Source organism: Fopius arisanus, unplaced genomic scaffold, assembly GCF_000806365.1.
Source record: "Fopius arisanus strain USDA-PBARC FA_bdor unplaced genomic scaffold, ASM80636v1 scaffold00010, whole genome shotgun sequence".
In the NCBI taxonomy this organism is placed as follows: domain Eukaryota; kingdom Metazoa; phylum Arthropoda; class Insecta; order Hymenoptera; family Braconidae; genus Fopius; species Fopius arisanus.
The window spans coordinates 1,100,717-1,128,554 of NW_011887749.1; the positions used below are offsets into that span (position 1 = coordinate 1,100,717).

Consider the following 27,838-nt stretch of genomic DNA (forward strand, 5'->3'; position numbering starts at 1 on the left):
TTTAAATACTAAAGTCGAAGTAATTTTGGGGAAAATTTGAAAATTTCCATCATCTCACATGCGCATTGAGGTCTAGTACCTGCGACTTCATCACAGAATTAATCAATTAACGAAATAATAACTGATAAATTCTCACAAAATATCGAAAAATCCACCACACAGTTGTTAACAAATAGAGAGAAAATGAGAGAATTATGAATGTTATTCACATTCGAATTTAACTGAAAAGAGCTTCGGAACATTAAAACTTTAATCGCGGAAAATGGGACGATGCGGGATAGGATTTGTATAATATCGACGTACCTGGGTCCAGGAAGCCACACAAACACAGAAACACGCATAGAACGTAACATTCAGGAAAATTTGTGTTACATAATCGAGAGTGAAGTGGTGAAATGGTCCATTCAGAATTTAAAATACATCTTCACAGCATCTGAATTTTAAAAAAATGTTACCATTCCGAAATTATCGTGAGAACTAAAACAAAAATTAATGCCAAATCCGATGATTTTCATGAGTGAAGGAAGATTTATTCTGAAATTTTCACACTGCCCCGACCATTTCACCTCTTCTTCCCCGAAATAATGAATAAAACCGTGTGATTCCTTATAATGAACACTTACGACACATCTCTATGATCTCTCAGCTAGACACTTGCTTTTAATTATGAAGCTGCATGACTAATTAATAAATGACTCGGAATAACATGCGACCATTGATCGTACATTGATAATAATGTAAAAAGAAAATAGTGACAACGAACAATAAAATGATAAAACAGTGTCCTTGTTTGTGATTGATATAAAATAGAATGAGACATATTTCAATAAAATTATTCAGAGTAATAATTAGTGTCAGGTGAAAATGAATTGATAAAATAAAATACGTCAGATGTAAACTTACGAAAACAATTATAAAATCCAGGATTGTCCAGAAACTGGTGAAGTATTTACAAAATCCAAGGGCAAGCCACTTGAGCAGCATCTCGACGCTGAATAATGCGCAGAATGCAAGATTCGTCCAGTACAATATATTCTTGAGAAATGGATTGTCATCGAGATAAATATCCTCGAAACAAAGTGTTACGGATGATGAAAATATAAATACGAGAATCATCCATTCAAATGCTGGTGTATCGACGACTGAGAGTACAGCTGTTCGTAATTTTATCCATTTTCTACCCAGATCAGTGGCGATACATTGATTTATACAGCTGCATCTATTAATAAATTCAATTAGTTGGGTGTACATTGCCAATTTGATGCTTAATCCTCCAATTATGTTGGACGAAACCAATTTTTTTTTGTCAAATCCAAATCAATTATCACTTCTAGTGCAAGTAAGTGAAAGTTAAGGCGATCCAAGCTTTTTCCTTCTGAACTTTCTTATTTTTTATGTTGTATCAATCCAATGTCATTCAAGAAGTCCAAAAATACTACTTTTAAACCGCATCTGTGAATGTGTGTGCGTTTGTGTGTGTGCATGGTGCAATACCTTTTTTGAACTTCATCTCCGATTAGGTGCTAGTGCATCCGTGAAATTCATTCTTTAAAATTTTTATATGTATGTAGTATTGAACTCTAGTTATCTTCGTGTTTTTATCATGATTAAAAATTTTTTTATCGTCCTATCAGGTTTTTCACGATAACTGAACAAAAAAGTTATGGAAATAATGAATAAATTCCAAAATCTCAATTCGGGACTTGCTTGACTGAAATTAATCTTTCGAACCGCCAAATATAGTTTTTAATGATGAAGTGGATGGAATCGAAATTATCTAGACTCTAGTCAAGACTGTCCGACTTGGGAGCACCTTTTCACCCTCGGGCAGAAAGTATTCACTTTCCTCCCGCTTTGCAGACAGCAAAACACGAAGTTTTCTTTGCAGGCATGCTGAAAAAATAGCATGCGCACATCGGGCTGGAAAACACTGACTTTCCGCCCTTGATGTATAATATACTATTTCGATTTGATGTAATTTTTTTCTCCCCTTTATCACTATTTTTGGGTAATCGAAAGTGCATGAATGTGATCGGCGAGGTCAGAAGGTGTCCTTGAAGAATTTAAAATTGCGTATGCAATTGGGAGGGAAAACAGGGCATTGAAATAATGTGTCACATCGACTGTATAATACGTTAGTGTGTGTGAGTAAAACCTACTTGTCTCGAATGACCTGTTTCCCTCCCCTTATGAATAATGCACTATTATGTCCATCAGGGCTAGCCCATTGCCAAGGCAGACGGGCTTGAGGTGAAAAGCTAAGTACCATGGAAAGCGGTCGCTAAGTGCATGGGTGACCGTGAGGCAAGCATTCGCTTGAAAATCCGAGGGGAAAAAAAATACTCAAGTAGAGATTCACTCGAAAGTGTAACTTCTGGTAGAGAGACCGTCCGTAAAGACTCAAATCCGCTGAATTTTTTCCATTACTTCCAAGTACAGCACCACTGACCTCGAAGACTATTAAAAAACTTTTCCATTCGCGAGTACACGAGCAAAAAGAAATTCCCAGAACAAACATGCAATTAGCAACACAAAATATTCCATAAAAACAGTCAATACAATTTCATTTTCTTATTGAAGATGAAACACAAATTGAAAGAAGAATATTCGCTGGATTTGAATTCACTAGATTTTTGAAGTTATTTTCTTGGTAATTAAAAATCGATCAGAAGAATCCATTATTGCATATTTCAATTTTTCCAGAATTTTATTACAATCAACTGATAAAAACATGTTAAATTCCCATATGAGGAATTTCACGGTGAGAATAAAAAAAAATGAGCGATTGAACTCTGATTGCTCATATTTTTTACTAAAATAGCTTGGATCGCCTTCACCCTGAAAAATCAGCATGAAAATCAAGTTCTTCCTCGAATCCCTTAGTATCCTCTCCACTTTTCTCATTGACCCAAATACCTCCACACCAATTTGAATAGTAATTTCCTCTTAAATCGAGAAAACCTAACAATGCGTTAAATCGAATCCTCGTGCACGCATTTGACTCTTTCCAGGTCTACGATTCTCACACTGAAAATTCTTCCATCTTCGACTGACCCACAAAACGAGTTGCGAATATGAAGTAGAATTGTCCCAGTAAAGCAGAGAGAAAGACTTACTTTTGATAGCAATGCTGTGGAAAGCAGTCCTGAGGTACTTTATCGGGTTTGTTTCTGCCGAATCCAGGAAAGGATCCCAGACCATCGATGTACCTTCCCTTGCTGTCTCTTCTACCACCAACTGTCAACTCATCAACATAACTGACCAAAGCGTGCCAGGGTCTCTTGTCCAATCGACTGTTGTCCTTTTTCTGAGGTGTTGTCTTCTCCGGAGGCAGCGGTTGCTTCTCCATGGATTCAGGAAGCATGATAGACTGCTCCTTGAGCACTTCCATCTCTATATTCTCGTCGACATTGGTCTCACAACTGTCTGCTTTGGTGTCATCCAATCTTCTGACAGTCTCCTGACTGCTCTGGCTGTAAGTCGTAACCGTAGCTTGTCGATATATCGGCTCATACGTGAACACCGGCTGATTCAGACTCTCCTGATACGACCGATTGTAAATATTCTCCTTTGGTAGAGTCAGCACTGTCTCCTGTATCGCGTACTTCTCCTTATCAGACTTGTCCATCACCTCCCTCACTATTTGCTCCAGTCTCATATTCTTTTTATTCTCGGAATTCTCCTTTCTGTATCTCTTCTTACGAACTATCGATCTTATTCGATCGAATGATTTGGCTAGTTTCGAGTCTTCACCGACTTCTTGTTTTTTCTGCTTGAGCTCTTCGGAATTGAAGCTGTTGAGCAACAAGGCCAAGAAGAGGTTGAGCACCATGAAGTTACCCATTACCAGGGCGGGTAAAAATATGGCGAAACAGGTTTCCGGTCCTTCGTACTTTTCGGCTCTCATGCAGTCCCAGAGGGGCTCGATCCATTCACCTAGGGATTAAGGATTCATTCAAAGAATATCGATTGGTTAATTTCTTATGCACAAGCCGGCAGAAGCGAATGGGGGGAAGTTCGGAGATGGTGGTCATATATCAGCCTTAAAATTCATGGCCCCTTCATTCGTTATTGCATCCTTTATCGGATATTTATATTTATGTAAGTACACTTACACTTTTACGAGACCTAACGCGGTGTAACGATAAAAATCGTGATTGCAAATTTCAAAATGCAATAGGTTCTGAATTGAAATTAACTGCCTGAGACAGCTGTGAACTAATGAGGAATATGCGAAACACATTTAGGAAATATCGATAGTTTGCGAGTTTGATCGATCTGTTCTTTTGCGAATGTAATGATTCGTTCATACTCACCACAAAGAATCCGGAATATCATCATGAATGAGTGGAAGAAGTCGTTGAAATTCCAGCGGGGAACGGGATCGGGGAAAAATTTATCAGCTGTGTAGTCTTTACTGAAGAGCTGCATGCCGATCACAGCGAATATGTAGATGACAATTACGAGAACGAGGGTCAGATTTCCCAAGGCTTCGATACTGGAAATGATGATACTGAGAAGAACTTTCATTGTCGTCCAAGATTGGGCGAGCTTAAGAACACGCAGGAGACGTAATCCTCGAAGAACTGAGAGACCATCGACGAGTTCGAAGGCCAGATCAATCAGAGAAGCGGATACGATAATAAGATCGAAGTTGTTCCAGCCGTTTTTAAAGAAGTCTTTGCTCAGGGCGAGGAGCTTCAGGAAGCACTCGAATGTAAAGATGCTAGTGAAAACTTTGTTGCCGATGTTCAGCGCCTGACGGACTGATTCCGACATTCCATGATGCTCCAGGGCGAGGAAGCCAGTATTCAGGACGATACACAGGGTGATCGTCAGCTCGAAGAGAGGATCTCTAACCACCTGCAGATAAATTTATGAGTTTTATCATTTTCAGAATTTTGGATTAATGATTTTGAGAGTGGAGATTGTAAAGCTAAAAATTTTGAGACCTTTTTGTACCAAAGGAAAGACTCACAAAGAAGGCTTTCTTATCAGTCTTGCTCATGCCCTCATTTTAAACGCTATTCGGTACTTTATCAGTTGAAAAGTTTACCTTGTAGAGACAGTTTTGGAAGCGAAGCCAGCCCTCGTAGTCCACGCAGCATTGGATACATTTGTCACAGTTTCGATCCGGCAGATCATCTTGAAAGAGAAGTTTGTTATTGGGGGCAAGTTGCTGTTAAAAATTTCCGAATTGAGTACCGAGTGCAAATCTGCCAATGACGTTTTCAGATAAATTGGACAGATATCTTTGCTTGTTTGGATTTAATTTTTCATATCAAGTCATAACATAGCTGCCAGGATCTAAAGCGGCTAGTCATGAGTTTGAATAGTTGTGTCTTCACTATCTTACACTTTGACCCGTATCTTTACGAATGGACTTTTAGTGTAACAGTTTTCGTAGTACCAGAGTAAAAAAGAGCTCTTCTTTCCCATGCTTCGTGCACAAAGAACTCCTTTAGTTTTACGGGTATCACAACATTTTGTACGATACACGTGAAAAAAAGTACTTTGTAACAAGTGTGATTACAACCCTCGCTTTCGGCTCGATGGTTAACGCTTATACTCGTCAAAAAGTATTTTTATTTCACTTGTACCGTAATTTACTGTTTTGTCGAGGTCTTTGGTGTATTTATGAACAGCACATATTATTATTACTTATTGTAATGCATGGATCAATCCACGAATCCAGGAAGACTATGTCGTAAGAATGAATATTAATGTAGCCCCAGCAGTATTTATTACCATGTAAATTTCAAAGAGATTTTCCTTTATAAGTTGGCAAAATAGTTGTCAGAATGGTGGAGAAATTTGATGATTTATTAACTTAATTTTATGTTAATGATGAGACTATTGACTCTTATAAAATTTGTGATTTCATCAAAAAATGTGATTTTGTAATTCGAACAATATCGAAATTTGCAAGCTTGACTATAGTGAAAGTCCAATAACCAACGAACTAACTTCTCACCAGAATCCTTCAAATATTTAGACTAATTCCCCTAGATACACGGCCAACAAGTGTCAAAACATCCTCAATAAACATTTAACTTACCAAGAACAACAATGTGGGAAAGATACTCGGGCGGTAAAGTATACAACTGCTTTTTTGTTTTGACGCCATTGCATTTGAGTACCCTGATCTCCCTACTTCTACTCCTAACTGACACAGTAACAGGTGCTAGTGGTAAAGTACGTTCAGCAATCCCAGTCACTTGTTGTGTCTGTGAGCGTTCGGCTCTTTCTACTCTGTGTTCTCGCCTCTCATGCTCCTCGGCTGATGTTACATCATCCCCATCATGATCATCCACAACTCCAGAATCATCCAGTGATGACTGTTGATTGCTATTGTTGCTTGCTTGTCTCGAGTGTAGCATGTTGCGATGGGGGGCGAGGCGGTGGACTGGATCAGGTGGTTTTGGAGCCACTTGAAGTGGAAGATTTGAGGGTCGAGCATTTGAATGCCTCGGACTTGGACTAGGGCTAGGTGTCACTGACCTATTGATTGAAAATACCATTGACTCAACAATTACCAATTTATCTTCATTATTATCTATATTATCTGCTCTCACTTATAGAAAAAGATACTTTGCTTCAATTTCCGCAAATTATTCATTGTGAATGTATAAATTTCGGCAAAATTCACGTCTTGAGAAATTCATGTTGTAGAAAACTGTTGAATATTGTTGAAATGTCATGAAAAATCGCCAGTAGGAAATGATCGCATTAGAAATACCCGACATAATGAATATTCATTATTTTCTTTTGAAACGGAAAATATCTAGAACCACCGCTTAGTAGCAGAATTTCGGAATAAAAATCAGAATTACGAATATTTATGGAATTACATACTCATTATTATATTTGATTATAACATTTGATTGATTTGTTAGGAAATTTCGAATGAAAATTTTGAAAAATTCAATTTGAAAATATTAATTTCTCATGTGATTTCTGCCTGGGTGCATTTAAAATTTATTTAAAGGGTCTTCATCTAACATGCCGTGCCAGAATAAAAAGGTATGTGCCAACAATAATACGATAAATAAACAAAATATGAGGATGATCCTACTGATCGCGTTTATTTGTTTGTGACCTGCTCCTGGCACCACCATTCTTCTCCTGTCCAGCAGTACTTCTTCCCCGTTTTCTTCTTCTCGTTTTCTTTCTTGTGTAACTGCTGAGTAAAACTCCCTTTCTCGCGTCAATTTTTTTCTGCTTCTCCTTCGTTAACGTCTTAATGTTGATTTTCGTGGGGTCAAAACTAAACGTCGAGTCTTCGCGGTGATCCGTGAGATCTTTTTTTCGTTCCTGTGCAAATTTAAAAGAGCTGAGTCATCAACATTTTCTCAACATTCGTCATGAACAAACGAGATAATTGATTGGTTATAGCTAAATCAGAATTTAAATCAGAATCAGAAGAGATCGGGAGATAAATTCAAATGAAATGTCTTTAATTTTGAAAGTTGTGTCCAAATTTGGTCAGAGCATTTTTCTACGATTAGGATGAAGAAAAAACATTACGTCGTTTTGCCAGATTACGGTGTTTGACACATTTTCACTTTTGATGGATTTGGCTTTCGGAGAAGCACCTTGTGGACGAGCTCGCCTATGTACCCCAGGGCGAGCTCGCCTGCGCGTTTTCGATTGAGCATCCGCTAGCTCTCCGGGCTCTTTTTGCTGCTACATGTGGTGAATATCAAACGAAAATTAGAAAACTTTTAATACCCTCAAGAATCAAAATTAACTCAACCAAAAAATGCAAAAATTTCATGACTCTTTCTCATTTTCCCTACAGCTTCATTTTGCTCCATAATTACATTAATTCATTACAGTCGCAGGTCGGAAAAATAAGCGACGAATTTTAATTTAACATTTCAGTTTTTCCAGGATTTTGTTATACTTGACTGAGGAACAAATGTTTAATTCCCGTATAAGAAATTTCACGAGCAGAAGCAAAAAATGAGCGACTCAAGATAGATGGCGTATTTTTCGAGACAGTCGAAAATTAAAAAAGTATGAAACCAACAGTATAATTGAAAAAAAAAATGAATTTCGCGAAAAACAATGGAAGACTTTTAGACCGTCTCCGACATTTTTTCGCGGAGAAACATGAGTGAAAATGAGTTAAAAATGCTCTTCCGCAAGGGGTATTTTGAAGGTTGAAGTTATGGATTTCATGAATCTCGTAAAATGGAAATGATTCACTTATACATACGAAATAATTTCAATAATAGTCCTTCTAAATGAAAAATAGTTCCCAACTGGACCCCATGAAACCTGAACTGGTGAATACAATTGTTTTATAACAATAAAGAAAAGAAAATTCAGACCAGCACAAGCAAACTTTTGATTTAATTTTAGACAGGATCAGAACTTCATCATCAATATAAAAGATTACGTATGACAGAAAAAAAAATGTAATACGAGCTAAAATTATTCTGTACGAAAATAGATATGAAATCTGGAGTTTTGGTGAAATAAAAATCTCCCTAGGTTGGAATTGAATCTATTATCTGTTGAATTTACAATGAAAAATGTAATGACCAATTATTCTCTGATTGAAATATCAAAGGAACCTTTTAGTTTTCTAGAGATAATGAGTCGGAAATTCAATTATTTTACCTCGTTTGTAATCTCAGCCTCTTCTTCGTAGCTCAGTGCCACAACAGCGAGCATCAGATTGATGAGATAGAACGATCCAAAGAACACGACCACCGTGAAGAACGTAACGCTAATAGGCCCACACGCTGACAACACCTGTTTTGTCAATTAACTCATATCAATATTTACCCGCATGCACCCTTCACCGATCAATATCTATGTTATTTGTTGTTCAATATGCGGGTTGGGGTGATATCAAATGGAAGATCAGTGTATTGAAAGAGTTTTTCAAAGATTTGTGGGGGAAATTTCCAGTGCACTTCTTGAAAATTTTAATTAATGGAGTCTGAAGTAATCCTGTCATGTCATCATACTTCAATTATATTATAATATTATGTAATTATAATAACAAATGTTCTTATTATTGTTCGTAAAAATTCAATAACATTGAAGCAGTTACCTTATTATAGACATCCTCCCAGTAGTCCAAAGTAATCAGCTGAAAAGTGGTGAGCATTGACCACAGAAAATTGTCGAAATTCGTGTAGCCATGATTAGGATTTGGACCTACGCAAAGGCACGTGTAGCTCTCATTGCAGTGTCTGAAACATAATTTATGAATACTGAGAAATCCACAAATTCATTTGAATTACTTGTCTTAATTTTCCAGTTTCAATCGCAAAACTTTTCATTAACTTGTGGTCAATATCCCATGGTCAATAGATTGATAACTTGATTATCATATATTTCTCAGTTATTTTTAATGTTTTTATAATTGTTGAGGGAACGTTTATTTTATATTTTATAAGAAATACCAATTAGTTCGTAGAGGAATAATTGATGAGATTCTGGAATCTTTATAAATCCTCTTATTCTGGAATCATTATATCTTTGAGATCATGAACAACTCCTGAAATTTTTTTGCGATCGAATTTTTACTAATCCATGAATCAACTGTCAGTGGAGTATTTCTGTAATAGGAAAAAAAAATTAATGACGAAATTTTTCCAATTCCAAGGTATGCGGTAGCGAATAATGAGGAAAGCTGGTCTCACACTTCACTGACTATGAAAGGGAGCAGAATTTCTTGGGGAGTAGATAATTATAGGCGAGGTCATGGATAAGAGTCGAGGGTCGTTTCCCTATTATTTCCTCATTTTAGGAATAGAAGACACATTCCTGCGGATTATTTTTCAGTATTTAATGCGATTTGAAGATTACGTGTATCGAGGGGAATTTTTAAAGAAAAACTCTAATGCTAGTCCCTTTAAAATATTGGAAAAATTCCAATGTATCGGTTATAAAAAGTTCTAGTGCTACTCAGGCAAAGTTGTCGTTGTTTCTGTTAAAATTCGTACAGATTTATGGTCAAATTTCGGAGAATTTATGTAACAATTTTCTATCCATGCAAAATTCTGACACAAGCGTCGAAGTATATTTCAAATTCCACATAAAATTTTCCCATAAGACCTTCAAAATTGGAGCAGAAACTCGATCTTAATAGAATAAAATTTTCAATTAAATTTTTCTTTCTCACATCCACAAATTTTTTTCATTGTGTAGTCAATAAACTGTCATTTTGGAGTAATACCATCTCCTCAAAGTGTAAACTTCATAATTCTCTGGAAGAATTTGAAGAATTGATAACATAATGGGCTGAAAATACCGGGGGATTAAACGCCGCCTCTTCACTTTCTTAAATTGTTGAGTTTCCTTCTAGCGATATTATTCATCTCGGTGAAAAAACTTTAGCAATAAATATGAGAATCAATCACGGTCCGGTAGAGCGTTATACTCTGGCTGTCGGAAGGAAGGCATTCTTTTAGCCAACAGCTGCGGCCCGATGAACCGTAGTGCTTTAAAGTTGCTCGTGCTTTAACCAAAAAGAGAATAAAACAAAAAAAAAGTCAACAGAATCAACCAACCCCGATACTCAGATTCAATGCTCCTGTGACTTTAATTTCCGTGGCCCTTCGGATTCCTAGTTTCGCCGAAACTTTTCAACCCCTCGTTCGTGCAATTGTCGACAACAATTTTCCATTTTTATTCTGTTTTGTTGTTGAACTTTAGTGCGACTCCATTGCTAGAGAATTACATTTAAAATTTTAAGTGAAATAAGTTGAAATTTTCCACACGAAGAAAGGATGGGAAATTTCGATTATTGAATTTAATTGGTTGAATGCTTAGGTGATTCTCCATTTTGTGGTTCATACGAAATTGAAAAATTGTGAAAATGTTAAAAATTTGGAAATAAATTCTTTGGAGTTTGAAGCTATTGAATATTTAATTGTATTTGATGTTAAATTTCAGAATTTAATGGAAGATTAATGATCAACTCTAAAAATGCGATTTCTTTGAGTTCTCTGAATAAATAAGAAATTTAGTGAAAATTTTCAATTCAAGTGGAATGGGAACCTCATATCATTGAAAATTGATGAATGAATTTTTAAATGAATTTATAAAATTTATAGCATTGTGACTGAAATTTCAAGAAGAGTCTCTTTTTTTCTACCAGGAGTTTTCTGAATAAAGTGAATAAATTCCCCATTTAGTAACGAAACTAAAAGGAATAAATAAAAAGATTGAGTCGGACTTAATTCGGCGAATAAGTTGAAGGGGGTAAGAAAATAAATTAATATAAGTTGTAAAAATCAGGAATCTTCTGAAGGGAAGGGGAAGGACAGATATCGTATATCTATCCAAGCATAAAAATGACTAATTTTACATCTTGAAGAAATCAATTCATTTAAAGCAATTAGATACCGATATAATATGAACCATTTCCTATAAAATGAACCAGAAAAACTGAAATTTGCCTCAGTTTCAGCAAAAAAGTTTAATGTTACTAAACTATTTACCAAAATTTCATAAATTTTAAAAGAAAAAAATTCAGGAAACATGATCGTTCATAATATAACCTTGGGTCCAATTACAATTACACAAAAGTAATGGCTGTGTTTTTTTTTAAAGGAACGCTGATGAACTAAACTATCAGATTTCATCTTATTCTTTCTCTTATTCCTCCAAAGAAAAACGTAAAATGATGTCCCATAGCGGATAACGTGAATTGTCGGGTAATCTTTGAAAAATGTTTTTTCGTGTGTCGAAATAATAATAAACAACAAACCTGGCACCAGTGACATTTCCACATATGATCGGATGTTCGTCTTCGTCGAAGGCCCAATTGGATGAGTTCCAAGTCCACCTGTTGAGATAAAGGAAGAATCGATTTTATAAGTGTCGAGTGTTTCCATAATTCGAGTTTTTTTCCATGTTTATGGTTTACGAGAAGTCTTATAGTTCAATAAAATAAAATGTAACTCTGGGGAAAGCCGTATCTTCAACTAGGAATATAAAAAGTCGAGTTAAACCGCTGGGATATCTGGGTTTATATAAATGGCATTATAGTTTAACAGAGTTATAAAATGAGTATCGTGGGCAGCATTTATCGGATAAATTGACTCTTCGTTGTCAGCTGTAGATAGCAAGCAATACAAGTGGGTCGCAAGCACTGATGGGGTGAAATTCGTATCGGGAAAAGTCCATCAGTCGATTGTTTCCAATATCGACTCTGTCGATCCCTCTGCTACTTGATATATAGAGACAGTTTTTCGCTCGTTTTAGTTCAGTTATTTTGTCGTGACAGCTGTAATGTGGAACGACCTGAAGTTAAAACAATCGAGGGATTACTTGTTTTTAGTTGTTAATTACGTAAATTTCGATGTGATGAGTTTCAGAGAGAAATTCATGAGAAAAAGTTTTTACTCATTCGCATTTCTTGATAAAGTGGTGGAGATTCGAGCGAGAAAAAGAGCGGACAGTGGCAATATTTACATGTTTTCTGCTCTCTCATATTCTAATTATCGCAAGTGCAATTCTAAATTTATTTTTACACGACAGTATTAGCTCGAATGTCAATACCGAAAAGGAGTCATTTTTCTTTGCTATTTTTATACCTTAGCTTCACGCGAATTCTTGGGAAATTTTTTATGAATATTTATAGGCACATCTTGGATTTTTTATTCAATTTTTATTTAAGCTGTTATTTTTTTGTGGATTCTTCTGAATGTTGTTAGGGACATAACTTGGGAAAAAGGCTTCCTGATACTAAAATGCGGAATTCATAGCGCTTTTAAAAAAGCTGTTATTGTTAACACGATAATCTGTCTCTCATCCATTTCAAAAATTAGATCTTAATACATAATTCACATTGTTTCCAATGTATTTAATTACGGGAATAAAAATGTCAATTACTCTTAAATTCGTAATTAAAAGGTTCAAACGTCCGATTCACGAGTTAAAAATGCCGATTTCCGTTTATATTTTGGCAATTGACAAGTTCGCATCTCGTAATTCAGTAGCAAACAGGTAAACTACGATAAGTTCATTATTTTTGAAAGCCTGTTTTATGGTATCTCCTAATGGAAGAAAGATAATTATATTTTCAGGCCTTATGACATAAATGACTATTTGTTCATACATTTTGTATAGAGAAATATGAGAGCTACAAATAAAGGATTTCGTGTCTATTTTTCTCGAAGTAAACAAAACATTTCAAAGAAAACAAAATAAATTTTACACATACAAAAATATCGTAAGCAAACCGACCATTATAATACAGTTTGAAAATTCGTAACAGGCAACACAAATCGAAGAAAAACACAACTTCATATATTCTGGATGTAAACATAAAAAAATTTCCATATGAAGCAGGAAAAAAAAAAATAAAACTTCCAACTATCATCACATCATCTACCAATATCCCTTTCAATATCCCTTATAAATATATAGGAACGAATACAAATAAAACGAACCAAGTTAAGCTCACTTTTACCTTATCAGAATTTTATGGTAAAATCTGATATATTTTTGTAATTTCTACTATTCATTTTCATCCGTGTCGCAATCAGAAAATAATTAAAACTGTGGAATCAACACAGTAAGGCCCGCTTAATATTGTACATCTGTGTAAATTACTTAATATGTTCAAATAAATTGAATGGAAAATAATATAGTGAATAAACCTGATGCAGTGTTTTGTGTTGAAATGATGCTGTGACGTAGATACGTGTTATCTAAAAAAGGTATCAATGAAAATATGATAATCCTTTTTCCATCCGAAATATGTACTAAAAACTGGGGTCGAAAATAGCAAAACTGAAAATTCTACCGTAACAGACTTTAAAATTGTAATTTAGGTTTCAAATTTTTTTGGTTATCAAAATTTGAATTGACCAAAAGCATAATGGACTTTGATATCTTGACTCTATCGAAATTCCTAAGCTCTGCATTGGAATGGCTCGTGAATAATTGATAGAGATGGTGAGATTTTTCGGACAGTTTAGCCAGTTGAAAATTGCCTAGGATGTGTGAAAATTTCTTGGGTCACTGCGGCTGATATTCATGAAAATTTCCAGTGACTTTTTTCTTTACTTCTACTTTTATCCAACGGTCACCCAGTCATCTCCGGGTTTCAGCCAACGAGCCATTATCTCCGCCAGCCTCTCTGCTTTTCGAATATTAAAACCTTGCCTTAAAGAGGACCTATTGCACTTCTTTGCCATTTTTATCCCTCTCCAACCACTCTTTTTTTCATGCTCTTTTATTTCTGGGACCCCCAGCGTCCACGATAATTAGAATCTACCGTGGGAAAAAGGGTGAAGAAAAAAAATTGTTTCTCCTCCGTTTGGTTGTGCAACTGGGATTTTCCAGCTGTACAACATTTTTTTTATCAACTCTCCTCTCTACCTCTGTCAGGATAAAAGATCATTTCTGATCCGGAGATGTTTTCGTTTTTTTCTGTCATTTATGGCATTTTTTTCGGACAAAAAAAGATGTAAAGACGCGTCAATGTTTATGATTTACAAAGAATATAGGGGAGAGGCGGGCAAAATGGGACACTTGTGGAAAGCCCTTCTTAACTTATTCCTAGTCATTTTCCTTTCGCTCAAAAATATTGAAGACACCCGTAAAGTGTTCCAGTGTTTTTTCAGAGTTTAAGTTTTTTTGTTATACAGTTGTGTTTTTTTTTATTTTTCAACCCAAAAATACGTTCTCTAACTTCAATGGCTCATTTTTTGCATCTGATAATGGAATTCATTAAATTTTTTAATCAGTCAAATGTCATAAAGTTCTAGAAAAACTGAAATGTTGAATAATGGATTTTTACGATTGATTTTTTCCCCTCGTTTCCCATCGAACTTCCAGATTCATCCGATTTTACCCGCATTCCATTTGATTCTGTGTCCCATTTTGCCCGGGTCTTTCTTAATTCACGTATTCTACTCCGAATGCCGATTTTTTTTGGAAGAATTTCAATAGAATATGTATTTCACTCTTTAGAAATGATGGCAAAGTTACTCTCGGATAGTGTAAGCTATAACATTACAAGAAGTGGCGAAAAAAAACTATAGCAGTTTGAAACGTGAGAAAACATCGACACTCACTAAAAACGTGGCTAACATTATCGATCCACTCAAGTGCCATAAATTCATGGGTTTCTGTTGAGAGAAAAAAAGAGTTCTCCTGCAAAAACGGGGAGGAAGTATGAAAACTAGAACGCAATAAGCGAACTTTCGGGTGGCTATCAAAAAAGTCACACCGTGAAAACACTCGTACTGCTTATGACGACAGAATAAACTTGTTACATTGAAAAAGTACTTTATAACAACATTTTTGGGAAATGGAACCAGCAGTTGTTCAAAGCAGATGGAGACTGCTATCCCCAAAATGACGGAATTTTCTCCGACTAAAAGTGGCGATCAAACGAAATGAGAGAACTATCGTTTTTATCCACTAAAAATATCTGCAATTCAACAGTGAGGTAGAGGCAATTTATTATTTTAATCTATATCTTTTTCCACCTGTTTTTCCTACGATTTTTTCTTATTTTCAAACGAGAAGCTCATTTGAATGTAGCAGAAGACATGGAAGGATAGCAATAAGTTGAGATTGCATGCTTAACAATTTTGGTGGCAAACATCTTCAGGAAAATTCAAACAGATAATACAAAATTATGAACTTTCTTTCTACAAATATCCAAGAATCAAAGCAAAAAAAGAACTTTTGAGCAAAGTTTTAATAAAATTACGATTGGATTTTTAGAGTCGTCAAACGGAAACTTAACAGAAGTTTTAGAAGATTTTTTTATGTATATAACTTTCAACGAGATTCATTTTTACTAAATATTCATTAACTCCTAAGAAACTTTCAATCTTCTGAGGCCGCATTTTTTTCGTTGAATAATCAACTATTACTGTAAATAATAGGATTACTCTATTTCAATTATGAGCTTCAGTAATCTATTCTCTCAATTAACATGAAGGAATTCATAAAAATTGTTTACTGCTATAATTGCGAAATATAAAAAAAAAGTAAATAATCTGGTCTAGATGAATTCATTAAAAAATATATGCAAGATAATGATTATGTAGAATATGATAACCAAAACGTACGAGTAGAGAAATACAATTTTTAAAATAAAAATAATTCTCTGGACTAAATGGATATTTGGGAAAGTAAATTTTTTGAAGGCGAGTGTTTTTGCCAAACTTACTCTCTCCAATCGACTTGTGTTCCATTAGGGTCTTGCTGTTTCACACATTTATTCCTCAATTCTCCCATGTACACCTGCAGAGCAAATAGAGCAAAGACCATCAGACAGAAAATGGTCAGAGTCATAACTTCAGCGAGTTGTTTGAAGCTGTGGAGGAGAGCGTTGATGATGGTCTTGAGGCCTGCAAAATAATTCACATTCAATTATCAGTCGTGATTTTTCAGGGAGAACCTGGCAGAAATTTTACAGCCTGACTTGATTCTCGGTTTTTCCCTGAATTAACTCCATTTTTCGCTCATTCAATTCATTTTTACGGAATAATTGAATTGAAAAATCGAGTCCAATAAAATCCTTCAATTATATTAATAATGATTAACTTTAATTATCGTAGCATTTCAATTATTAATTATTATTGATATTATATTAGTAAATGGCAATCGCAGTGTTATTTGAGTTTTCAATGGATTGAGAAGTTAGAGAAATTATTAGTCGATTGTTTAACATTTTTAAGGTTTCCCGTGCCTTCTGCACCTGAAAATAACATTTTTTTTTAACTATTTAGGAAATTTACCGATTTGTTAATTTTACAGGAATTTCAATCGTCTATCTTGTGAAGATTAGGCTTGAAGTTCCAAACGAAAAGACATGAAGATTTGAACAATCTTGTGATATGAAATTTTTCAAGGATTTTTCATTCTAAATGTGAAATGAATTTGAAAATTCAAACGTTCACCAAAAAATCCATCACCACTTCACACGAAATGTCGCATTTTTCATCAACTTTCGAGATGAATCACATTTTTTCTGAAAATTTCCAAATAAAATTGAATTGAAGCTCACGTAATTCAAAATTGAGATTAAATTGTGAGTAGAATTTCAAGGAATTTTTAACGGTAACAATTTCCTGACTAGATTGTATCACAATGTGCTATTCAAGGGGTTAAATACAATTTCTTCAAGGTAATTTAGTTTTATATTTTTGAGTGTGTGGGTTAAAGGAGAAAATGTCCTATTGACCTGGAATCCACTGATGGCGTGTGAGTGGCTCAGGTTGTTTCTAAGGGTTACAATGGGGCACAGGTGATGCTCGCACTCGAACGATTCATTAGAAGACTATTCACTCTTACCCGATATTTTCTGCTAAGATGAGGATTGTGGGGTGAGGGGATGAAAACTTGCTCTAAGTCGAGTGGATCTTTGCTGTACTCACTATTGTCTGGATCTCTTCATCGGTCTTTTGTCGATGAATATTGCAGATGGGAAGGGAAAAATTTTTTTCCATGGAAATCTCAATTGTTTCGAAAAAAGCCTTCTTTCATTACAACTGCCCACGCGAAGAAATACATATTTTTCAAAAATATGGTTCATCGGTTCATGATTAAATTATGGGAACGTAACTTTATTAAGTATATCATGATTATAAAATCCTATTTTATGATTGGCGTTAAAACGTTACTTACCTTCACCATTATCGTAAATTACTATTTCATGAACGTAATTTATGACAGGAGAGGGATGATTTATTATTACATGAATTCTTATTCTAAAAAATAGTTGATAGAAAATTTTCATTGAATCTAAAACACTCTATTTTTTTTTAATTGAATTGAAGACGTGCCCGATTTTTCTCTGGCATTTTCATTCTTAGAAAGGCAATCGGTCTATTGAAAATATCGAACAATAATCGAGAATGGAAAAAATTGCTCTTTTAATATCGAAAAAATCTATGAATATATATACTATTTAATATCAATAGAATGACACATGATTAGTCTGTGCGTTAAACGAAAACTTGAGGAGAAAATTCGATGAAAATTCAAGAAAAATACTGTATAATATAATTTCAATACTTTAACTTTTAAGGTTGTTGTCGCGTAGAATTTTTTTTTGACAGTTTTCGTTAACAATTTTATGGTGAATAGTTTGAAAAATTAGTAACAAAATGAGCCTTTTCCGTTTGCAATTGACCGTTTTGAACTTGAGATATAAATTTTTGAAATTCGAGTGATTTAACACGTGTTTAAATGGAGTTTTGCCGATTAGAATTTTTTAAAAATCAACGGCTCGACAGTTTCAGAAATAAAAAAAAACGTGGAATATACATCGTGGGAGGAAATACAGAAAAAAAATCAAATCGATTGACCGTTTGGTTTACGGGATATAATTATCGGAAATTCATAAATTTATATAATTGAAAATAGTTAATATGGAAAATATATAGTTATGCTTTAGCTATCCATGCACAATGCAATCAATCAAGTGAGACTATATACCGCTAAAAGATTGTGTTCTAAACTGGCCCGTTTTACAGCGGATAAACTTTTTACAGAGACTGTCGCGCGACAACCACCTTAAGGTAAAACGAAGAAGGAAAAAACATTCCGCAAATAGTGTGAGTGATGAGTTTGTCACAGTAATTAATTTTGCCCCGGTCTTCTCGAAGAGCTATTGCCATCTCTTTTAAAGGAGTCAATTAAGCAATCAATATATTTTCTGAATATAATTAATAGGCTGCCAATATCGATATTGAGAGTGGTTAATTGAATAGCCGGTGCAAATCCCATGATATATAATCAGAGTATCATGAGAGTATGCACCGGTACATGCACTTGGCCGTTAATTTCATGGATGACACAATGTGTTTCCGTTTACAACATCCCTCAGTCTGACACACAGACTAATACGTCAAGTCTCGTGAGGACCAATCGACAGTCGTCTCTCGTCATGTAATTGCCAACTCTATCTCTCAGCATGATACGTCACGTCCACCATTTCATCCCCCACAGTTTCATACATATGCTAATGCAATACCCTATACTCTCACATCTGCCAGTCTATGTGCTACTTGATTTTTTTTTTCTTGCATACCTTTTATTGCCGGTCCAAAGTTTTTCCCGCGGTCCTCTATTTTCTCGGGGAATTTCGAGTCGCCTCTGATTAGAGGCAAAATAAAGAGGCGAATTCATGGGCGAGTTGGAATTAAAAGGTAACGTGCAGCAGTAATTACGGAAATTAATGCTCTTTTTGGTTGGTCTTTGGACCAACTTTTGCAATCCGATGGAATGAGCGTGTTAGTTTTTTCTTAAGAGTACGATGTGCATGAATTTATATGAATTTATATGAATTTATTCATTAAGAAACAATTAGTGGATTAATTTATTACAGGCATGTAAATTGATGTGGTGCGGGTAAATATTTGTAAATATGAGACTTGTTAAGTTGAAAAAAAGAAATTTTCTGAGAGCCGAAAACCTGATTACCGTTTCTGTTATGAATTTGTGCAGATTGATTAATGAATTTTATTTGATTTTGGGGCAGGTCTTCATATTAATAGTTTCACCTTCTCCAGTCATTTATTTCATGAAATTCGACGACTTAGCTCGAATTGTGTTTCTTGCTCGAGAGTTAAGTCGATTTATCTTTCTTGGTGTTATTATTTGGGAGGGCTATGAGGACTTAGCTCCTTTTTCCAATTATTATTTCTTGCTTTATGTCGACATAGCTCGTTTGGAGTTAGAGTTGCAACTTGACCCATTCTGTTTATTCCAAAGAAGTCATTAGATATGTTGCGAGGCTAAAACTCTTTCTTGAGAGATGCGTTTATATTAGAGTCGATTCCAGTAATAATCTCATTCTCCACAAAAATCGACATGAACCGTTTATCACTTTAATGCACTGATATAAATGTTTGCATTTGAATCTGTGGGTTATCTTGTAATCAGCAAATTGATTCCGGACAAGGAGTTATTTTTGGCAGCATTTTTCGTAATATGAATTTCTCTGAGTGTGTTTCTTCGGTGTTTTTTGAGTTTTTAATAATTTCGAGGGATGAAATTCAAATTTTCGAGCAATTCTGTTATTGAAATATGAAACATTTCATTGATTTTCAGTTCAAGTAATCTGAAAATCATTAACAAACCTGATTTACTAATTCAATTATTCTGCAAAAATTATAAAAATCAGGAGAAGTCGGAGAAAAATTCAAAATTGTCATTTCAAGTCTGAGTATTGAAATTTACTTGGTAAATTGATTTTCGTCGTTGAAAAAAGCAATAGCTTTTGTTTGAGAAAAAAAAAATTATTTGAAATAGGCATTTTTTTTAGCATGTTTATAGAATATTCTTTGACCCAAGAAGATATTTTGTCATCGAAAATACCAGTTGATATAAAAACAACCATGACATAGCTCTCATGTTTCTCCATATAATTCACGTTTATATATCCGATTTCAAGGAAAATGTAATACAATCTCTAGAAATCCCACGTCTCAGAATTTCTGATACCTCTACTCACAATTTACTCTATATTTCTGAGAAATCTGTATGAAATTCTGCATTTCCTACAATTGGGGGACTTAGTATACACTATATAATAATATAAACCGGTGAATTTAACGGCCATTTTCGCGATTCTATCAGCAAACGACAAAAATGATTTTATTCGCAATACCGAAGGTAGAGAATGAAATATCGAAATTAAATGAGTTTACGAGAATTAATTGTACGGAATGGAGCGGAAGTATAAAGTACTCATTAACGTGCGATAACTAATTAATTTTGCCATTTTCCTGCGTTTATGATGCATTTCATGGAACGGTTGGCGTAAATGTTCTTTGTTCACCTATCGTTAAATGAGAGCTCTTCTTTCATCATTGTCTACATGGAAACGGAATAGCCAGTGATGATTAATGTCCTTGCACACAAATATATTTCAATCTCCTCCACTGAAAAAAATAATTACCTCCGCCAAGCAAATCCACTAATTACAAGATAAGCAATTACAAAATAGAAGTAATAGAATTGGTAGAATAAGTTCCATAAGTAAATGATCCAGTTTTTAGGAGAATTAAAAACTTATCGGATGTGGTTTGAAATGGGAGAGACGAAATAAGAATGAGAATTTGATATCAATTTATTTAATTAATATTGAACTAGGAATATTATGTTAAGTAGTATTCAGTGAAAAAAGTGGAGGTAAAATATAAAGTTATAAAAATCCCAAGGTTTATCTAACTTAAATGTAAGCAGAAGAAGTAATGAAAGTGTAATTAAAAAAGTTGAGGAAAGTACCTAATATGAGTGGACAGATTCAACTTAATCGAATAAATTATTCCTGAAATTATGATGGACTCATTCTCTCATAGTGAAATTGTGTTTTGCTTCTAATAATAGTAATAGTAAGTAATACTCTTCCAACACCACCAAACTTTTATACCTGTCTCTGAGTAGTGTGTGATGACACATCATTATAACTTTTAATGCTTAAGTCCATAAACGTCCTCACATTTTGCTATCATTTCCAGGATCGTCAGGAAGTTTCGCAAATGGGTTCGTTAGTGCCCTAAATTTTTAGATCTTTAGTGTCATTCGATTCTTTTCATGAAAACCAATACAGCGTTAGGAATTTTGTGGAATTTCAGTTATTGACAATTCAATTTTAGATTCTGCGAGTTTGAATTCAACTTTAATTTCATTGAATTTATCATTGATGATTCATTTTTGAAATCGAAGAAAATGCAAAGGGAAAATGTAAATGCCAGATCATTTTTGATTGATTAAAAATTGAGAGAAGTTATCAGATTATAGAGAATAGATAGAGAAAGAAAATTATTGGACTATTCGAACCATTAGTTGATTTATCATTGAAGATTTTTATAGACATTTAGAGTCACTTGGATTTTCAATTGTGCAAGTCTGAATTCAATTTTACTGAAAAATGGTTGCTAAATTTATCATTTAACTTGGAAATTTAAGAGCAATGGGTTTTTCATAGTGAATCATCCATTTTTCGATGAAAGCTTGAATGTTCAGGCACATGGTAAAAGTTCGATGTGAAATACAATTAAATTGTTAATAAGATGAAAATTCAGGAAAATTGTTGCTTGAATTTTCAACATTTTCATGATTTTGCTGTGCCATATCTACCTGAACCCCGAGAATTACCAGAATATTCAAGAAATTAAATGATTTGGCAATGAAGGATTCTCGAAAAATTTTATCGCCTTATTGCTCTTAATAATTAAAATTTTTTCAACTTGAAATTTCAGGTATAATTTTGCAACAACTAAATCCCATGAAAAATACGATAAATCGGGTAAGATAGCCAGTTCTTTTAATTTAAAAATGATATAATTTCTGGTGGAGTTTTTTTGGTAAATATCGGGAACCGCTCCACCACAAACTTTTGGTCATATTTCAGGCAATAATCAAGATAAATCAATAAGTCAGGTATCAAATGAGTGGTTTACCGTTTTTTTTAATTGTAGCTTCCATGAAGATTTATTCTTCGGATTTCCATTAGAAATTCTCGCAATTTTTAACAACAAAAGGTGCAGATGGAATTTTAATTCTTGTCGTTGATAAATCAGTCCATTTTTCAAGTTCAGTATTTCATTAAATTAATGAAACATCAGAACAGTTTAGAAAATGAACAATTCATATAATTTTATTCCTGAGTATTCATATTGAAAAAGTCATAGAGGCATCACATTTTACAACCGTTTTTCATTCAAATTCTATTCAATATCACCCTCACGAGAACTATCGTCATATTTTCCGGAAAATGTAAAAAAAAAATGTTCAACAGTGGAGCCTATTTCTCTAAACACTCAACCCCATTAGAATTGATATGAGATGTATGACCTACTTCTCCTGCTCGAGCATAAAATTTTATTCATCCAGAGGGTCGTTTTTAAGCTGTCCTTCTCTGCAGTTCATTTTTCAAATAGTGTATCCCAAATTTATGATATGAGAGCTTCCGATAAAACCCCAAAACGGCTGGACGAATACGTCATAATTTTTCCATAAAAAAATTCATCTAGGAATGAAGAAAAAACGCCTTATCCTTCCATAACAATTTTTGTTTACTAGATAAAAATATTACGCGGGAACGAAAACATATAAAAAAAAAATTAGTAGCGGAATTTGGAAAATGTAATGACAATTCCGATGGAACTGATATTTATTACGTTTTACAGGAAAAATGGTTATGAAAATTGAAATTGTAGATGAAATTCAAGGAAATTTATGCCTTTTCCATTAATCCCTGAATTCAATTGTTTTCGATCCCATTTTCAATCTATTCAAATAAATTTAATTCGATTGTTTTTGATGTTGAATTTTCACGGTGGCTATGAAAATTCGAGCTTTCATTGAAAATTCAATTATCCTTTAACATGAAAAAGCCAATTTGCATCAATTATCAAATAAATGAGAAATTTAATGAGCGTTATTAATTGAAATTGACTGCAAACTCATACAATTGCAAATTTCGATTAGTTTGCGAATCAAATAAAAAAAAATGTTGACAGTGCAGATTTGATTCTTCAGTTCAAAATTTCATTGAAAGTTGAATGCAACTTTAAAAAATTAAATCAATGAGAAAGAAATGTCAACGTGAAATTGATGCCAAGCCCTCGAAGGATTGAGAAATATTAGTTTTGAATTTCCTATTCGTTTTTATCGCTGTATCCATACGGAAAATTTCAAAAAAAAGTTAATGACTGTTTTCAATTCAAATTGACTTCAACCTCTTATAATTAACCTAGACATAGATATTACACCATATAATATAAAATTGAATAAATTACTTTGTGTGTGTAATTTTACAACATTTTAACACCGCAGATTTGATTTTCCAGTTTTGAATTTCATATTTACTTCTATCACTGTACAATCATAATCGCAGTTTATTCCCCCCTCTCCTCTTGGGTAAAATATCCTTATTAATGAACGTCGGGAATATTAGCCACAATTTGATTGTGTTGGAGACACGAAAGAGGATTGATCGTCTAGGCGCGCGCACGATACCAGATAGAACCGTAACTCCCCTCCAAAGTGCTTGAAAATTACCTTTAAACGTCCTGTAATAGATTACAATTTGTCGGTCAAATACCGAAGCATTTGCCGTGCATATCCAATGGCAATTAATCCAACTGAGAAATCGAATTAACCATCAAATCACCATAAGGTTTATGCTAATTGAACGCTTGTTAATGGGAATAAGCAGATAACGGGAGCGAATATTCTCTTCGCGGGAGATGTGCTATCACCAATTATTTCATTTCAATGTTTTTATATGTTTTAAATATAGTTTTGTTTCGCTTGTGTGGGTTCGGTAAAATTAGGAATGAGTGCTTTATTCTTTTTTTTGTTTAGGTATGTACGAGTGAGAGGGCGATATGTGAAATACCAGTGATTAAATTTAAGAGTTTGTTTAAACGTGACTATTAGAGACGCTAAGTTTTAGATTTCTTTTAAATGTTTATTCCTAGCAGAAGAAATTATGAGTGTGAAAGGAAAAGTGCTTGCGTGACCTGTCAGTTTTATTATGGTTGTGTTTAGGGTTTTGAAAGTTTTCTTTGCTGCGTAAGGGTGGTCTTTGTGCTGCAATATGAGGTCATTTTTGAAATAAAGGTTTTATCGGTTGGGAGGGAGAGTAAATGAGAAAATTGTGTTTTTAAATAAAGAGAGACCATGAGTATGTTGGAGATGTGATAATTAGGAGTGAATCAGTTCGGACTTGACTGAACGTGAGTAAACATGTAGATCCTTTTTATGTAATCTCAGTCCGTATTATTTTCAAATAAATTTCGTTATCCCTGTAAAATAAAAGAATCCTGTTCCTATATGATTTTTATCCTACACTTGTATAATCTGTAAAAAATAAAATATCTTATCAGTACGCTCGGGGAAGAATTACTTTTGCGGAATTCATTTAATTTTGTCAAGAAAATTTAGTTGGCAAGAAGTAAATATAGATAAATATTTTCATTTTAAGTCTATGGGTTGCCCTGTAGTTAGTAAGTTTATTTGGTTAAAATAATGATTCTTTTCACGGTACTGCTGAAAAATACACAAACTATTTTAAAAAAAAAATTCAGTCAAGCGATGACAACAAATTTTAGTTAATCACGAAAAGTGAAATTTATACTTATCACAAGGTTTTTCATAAAACTTGGAATAACATATTCCATCTCAGTACACAGAGAAAAAGAAATTCTTAACTTAATACAAAAATGTTTCTCTCTGTGCTTTCAGTTCTAAATTCTACAATAGTCATTTTCAGAATCGCCCATTTTCCGTTTCTCCAAATAGCAGATAAATTCAATAGATTTTCGTTTCGGAGTGGAGTGAGATAAAAAAGAAAACAACACGAGCATTTTCTATGAATTCCAAAGAATTACGTTATTTCAAGAAAGTTCATTCCAGAAACAATTCAAAATTTCAATCAGATTTATCATTGAGAAAAGATAAAAATAAACACAATAAATTTCTAAAATATATCCATCTTCTTCTGCCATTTATACTTTTTTATTTCTGTATAGTTTTCTGATGTTTCGTAAGTGTTGGAAATATTTTCAACGTTAAAACGAACAAGAGACCCCATGTGACTGATCAGAGGGAATAATGGAAAGATTTAGGCTGTTTATTACGAAACAGCCTAACACGTGGACCAACCCCATATACAAAGGGCCTTGTCTAATGGGTAGACCTGACACCCTGGACGAATTGGTGACCGAGGACACTTGGAGACGAAATCTCGAGCAAACAACATTAAATATACCACAACCAACCCAGCTCATATTATACCGAGTCTTTAACCAAAGTTTAATTGTTAATAATAAAAGGAAGATCGAGTCAAATAATTAAATAATCCTAAAATATTGTGTCTCCTACATAAGTACACGAACTATGAAATCCTCAAATTTATTATAAAATAAACTGAAATCAAATTTAAAATTTATAGATTCAAATGGATTTCTATTCCTGAAATGCAGATTTTCCCTTCCTATTTCTTCCAATAAATGTCTATCTCGTTAGCAGTAATTTTTTCAAATATTACATTGCTACATGATTACACAATTTGGTTTGACGTCGACTAGACGACAACTACTTTGTAAAATAAGGAAAGGAAATGCAGACGTGAAACAATAAAATGACTGATGACCGTAACGATCGTAATGTAACAGAAATTATCTGTCTCGGGTACTTTGGTGGGAGACAAGTTAAATGTTCGGAGGTAAGTATGGAAAGATTTTCGTAAACTCACCTGGCATAATGGAGACGGTTTTGAGAGCCCTAAGTACCCTAAATGTTCTCAAACCAGCCAGATTGCCGACCTCCATTCCGATGGTCGCGTAACCGCTCGTTATCACGACAAAATCCAGCCAATTCCATGGATTTCGTAGGTACGTGTACTTGTTCAGTATAAAGCCTTTTGCTATAGACTTTATCACCATCTCTGCTGTGTAAATTGCTAGGAAGATATATCTGCGAAAAAAGAGAGAAAACAGTGAGTTAGACTGGTGGATCGTATTTCTACAACTGCTAAAAACACATAACACTTGTCACTTTTTCTACCGCATTAGCTATGTAAATTCAGTATGTACATCATAATAGATATATTATGGTATTATGTAAATGGGGAGGTGAGGGAAATTTATTAAAATTGATTGAATCCGCTGTACCACCACCGATCCACGGGGAAATTAGTTTTACCTGTTTTATTTATGGCACCTCTGAGAGTTTTATTATCATTTATGGGGAAAATGTACATGAAATGGATCATCAATTGATGATGAAAATCTATTTCAAAGAAATCATGGTTATAATTTTCTGTACATGGAGAGAAAAGTACTGAAAAAAGTACGGGAGACGCTGGGTAAAAATTACTGTTTGAAACGTAATCATGGGGAGAGTAGCGAAATTGGAAAAAATACTGCACTTGTAGGAAAATTCACGAATCAGTTCCGTAAAATTGACTGCACCGCTTTTACTTGAAGTACTTCCATAGTAAGTTCAAAAATCATGGAAGTGGGAATGAAGATTGTGCACTGTAACCTAGTTTTTTTCTTCTACTCCTCAACCTATAACCCGCTAAAAATCATGATTTTGACCCACATTTTCGATAATAATTCATGAGCCCTGTGGATCATCATGAATACTGAAATGACAATCATGTATTTAGGAAACATGCGCGAGGCGATCAATCAATTGTTTGGATTCTTAAAAAATTGTCAATACCCGTCGTTCCTCATTGAAAAATGTCTCATATAAGGTGTCTCAATTGTACAAATTACCATTTCGGAAAATCGGAAAAAATACGTGACAGTAAAATTGAAAATGATCAAATTAGCTGATCACCTCGTATTTTTTACCCTGGCTTAGCATTAAAATGACTGGAATCATTTATTAGCCCACCATTACATGACTAGTTAAGTATTTTTTTTTGTGTTCTTATCTCCGTGTACACTGATTAAAAAAAACTTCAAAAAACTAAAAAAAAGGTGAGAGTTTTGAAAGTTGAGTGAATCGAATGAGCACTTTATAATTAAAAGCAACCAATTGAGACAATTCGCTGACAAAACCAAACGCACGAGTTCTCTGAAATTATCCTAATCCAGCAAGTTGATATCCCTAGCGCTGGAGACTCCGGGGATTTGCTGTGCTCCCTCGGGTCTTCCGGATATTCCCGTGATAAAATTCCTGCGTCTGCGGCAACTGGGCAAAGGACATGGTTTAAAATGGCCCTGAGGGTGACGACGGCTTAACGAGAGAGACATCCGGATGAAACTAATGCTTTCGAATTTCCCCCAGGTCATCTATGGTGACATATAACACTCAAACCCCATTCCCTGTCTACCCACATCATCACTTATTCTAATAACTTCACAGA

At 34.3% G+C, this 27,838-nt stretch overlaps 1 protein-coding gene across 1 annotated transcript in view; it reads right to left on the minus strand.

Moving 5' to 3' along the window:
- LOC105262659 (Na channel protein 60E) overlaps positions 1-26,402 on the minus strand; it is a 41,168-nt gene extending 14,766 nt beyond the window's left edge. The window contains exons 1-11 of the mRNA XM_011298357.1: positions 26,213-26,402; positions 16,163-16,343; positions 11,735-11,812; positions 9,068-9,209; positions 8,629-8,763; positions 7,076-7,314; positions 6,059-6,501; positions 5,057-5,145; positions 4,317-4,863; positions 3,117-3,936; positions 904-1,219 (exon numbers count right to left, since the gene is read on the minus strand). Coding sequence (XP_011296659.1) covers positions 904-1,219; positions 3,117-3,936; positions 4,317-4,863; positions 5,057-5,145; positions 6,059-6,501; positions 7,076-7,314; positions 8,629-8,763; positions 9,068-9,209; positions 11,735-11,812; positions 16,163-16,343; positions 26,213-26,402 — 3,180 coding nt within the window. The remainder of the gene's footprint in view (positions 1-903; positions 1,220-3,116; positions 3,937-4,316; positions 4,864-5,056; positions 5,146-6,058; positions 6,502-7,075; positions 7,315-8,628; positions 8,764-9,067; positions 9,210-11,734; positions 11,813-16,162; positions 16,344-26,212) is intronic.
- Positions 26,403-27,838: the final 1,436 nt, after the last annotated feature.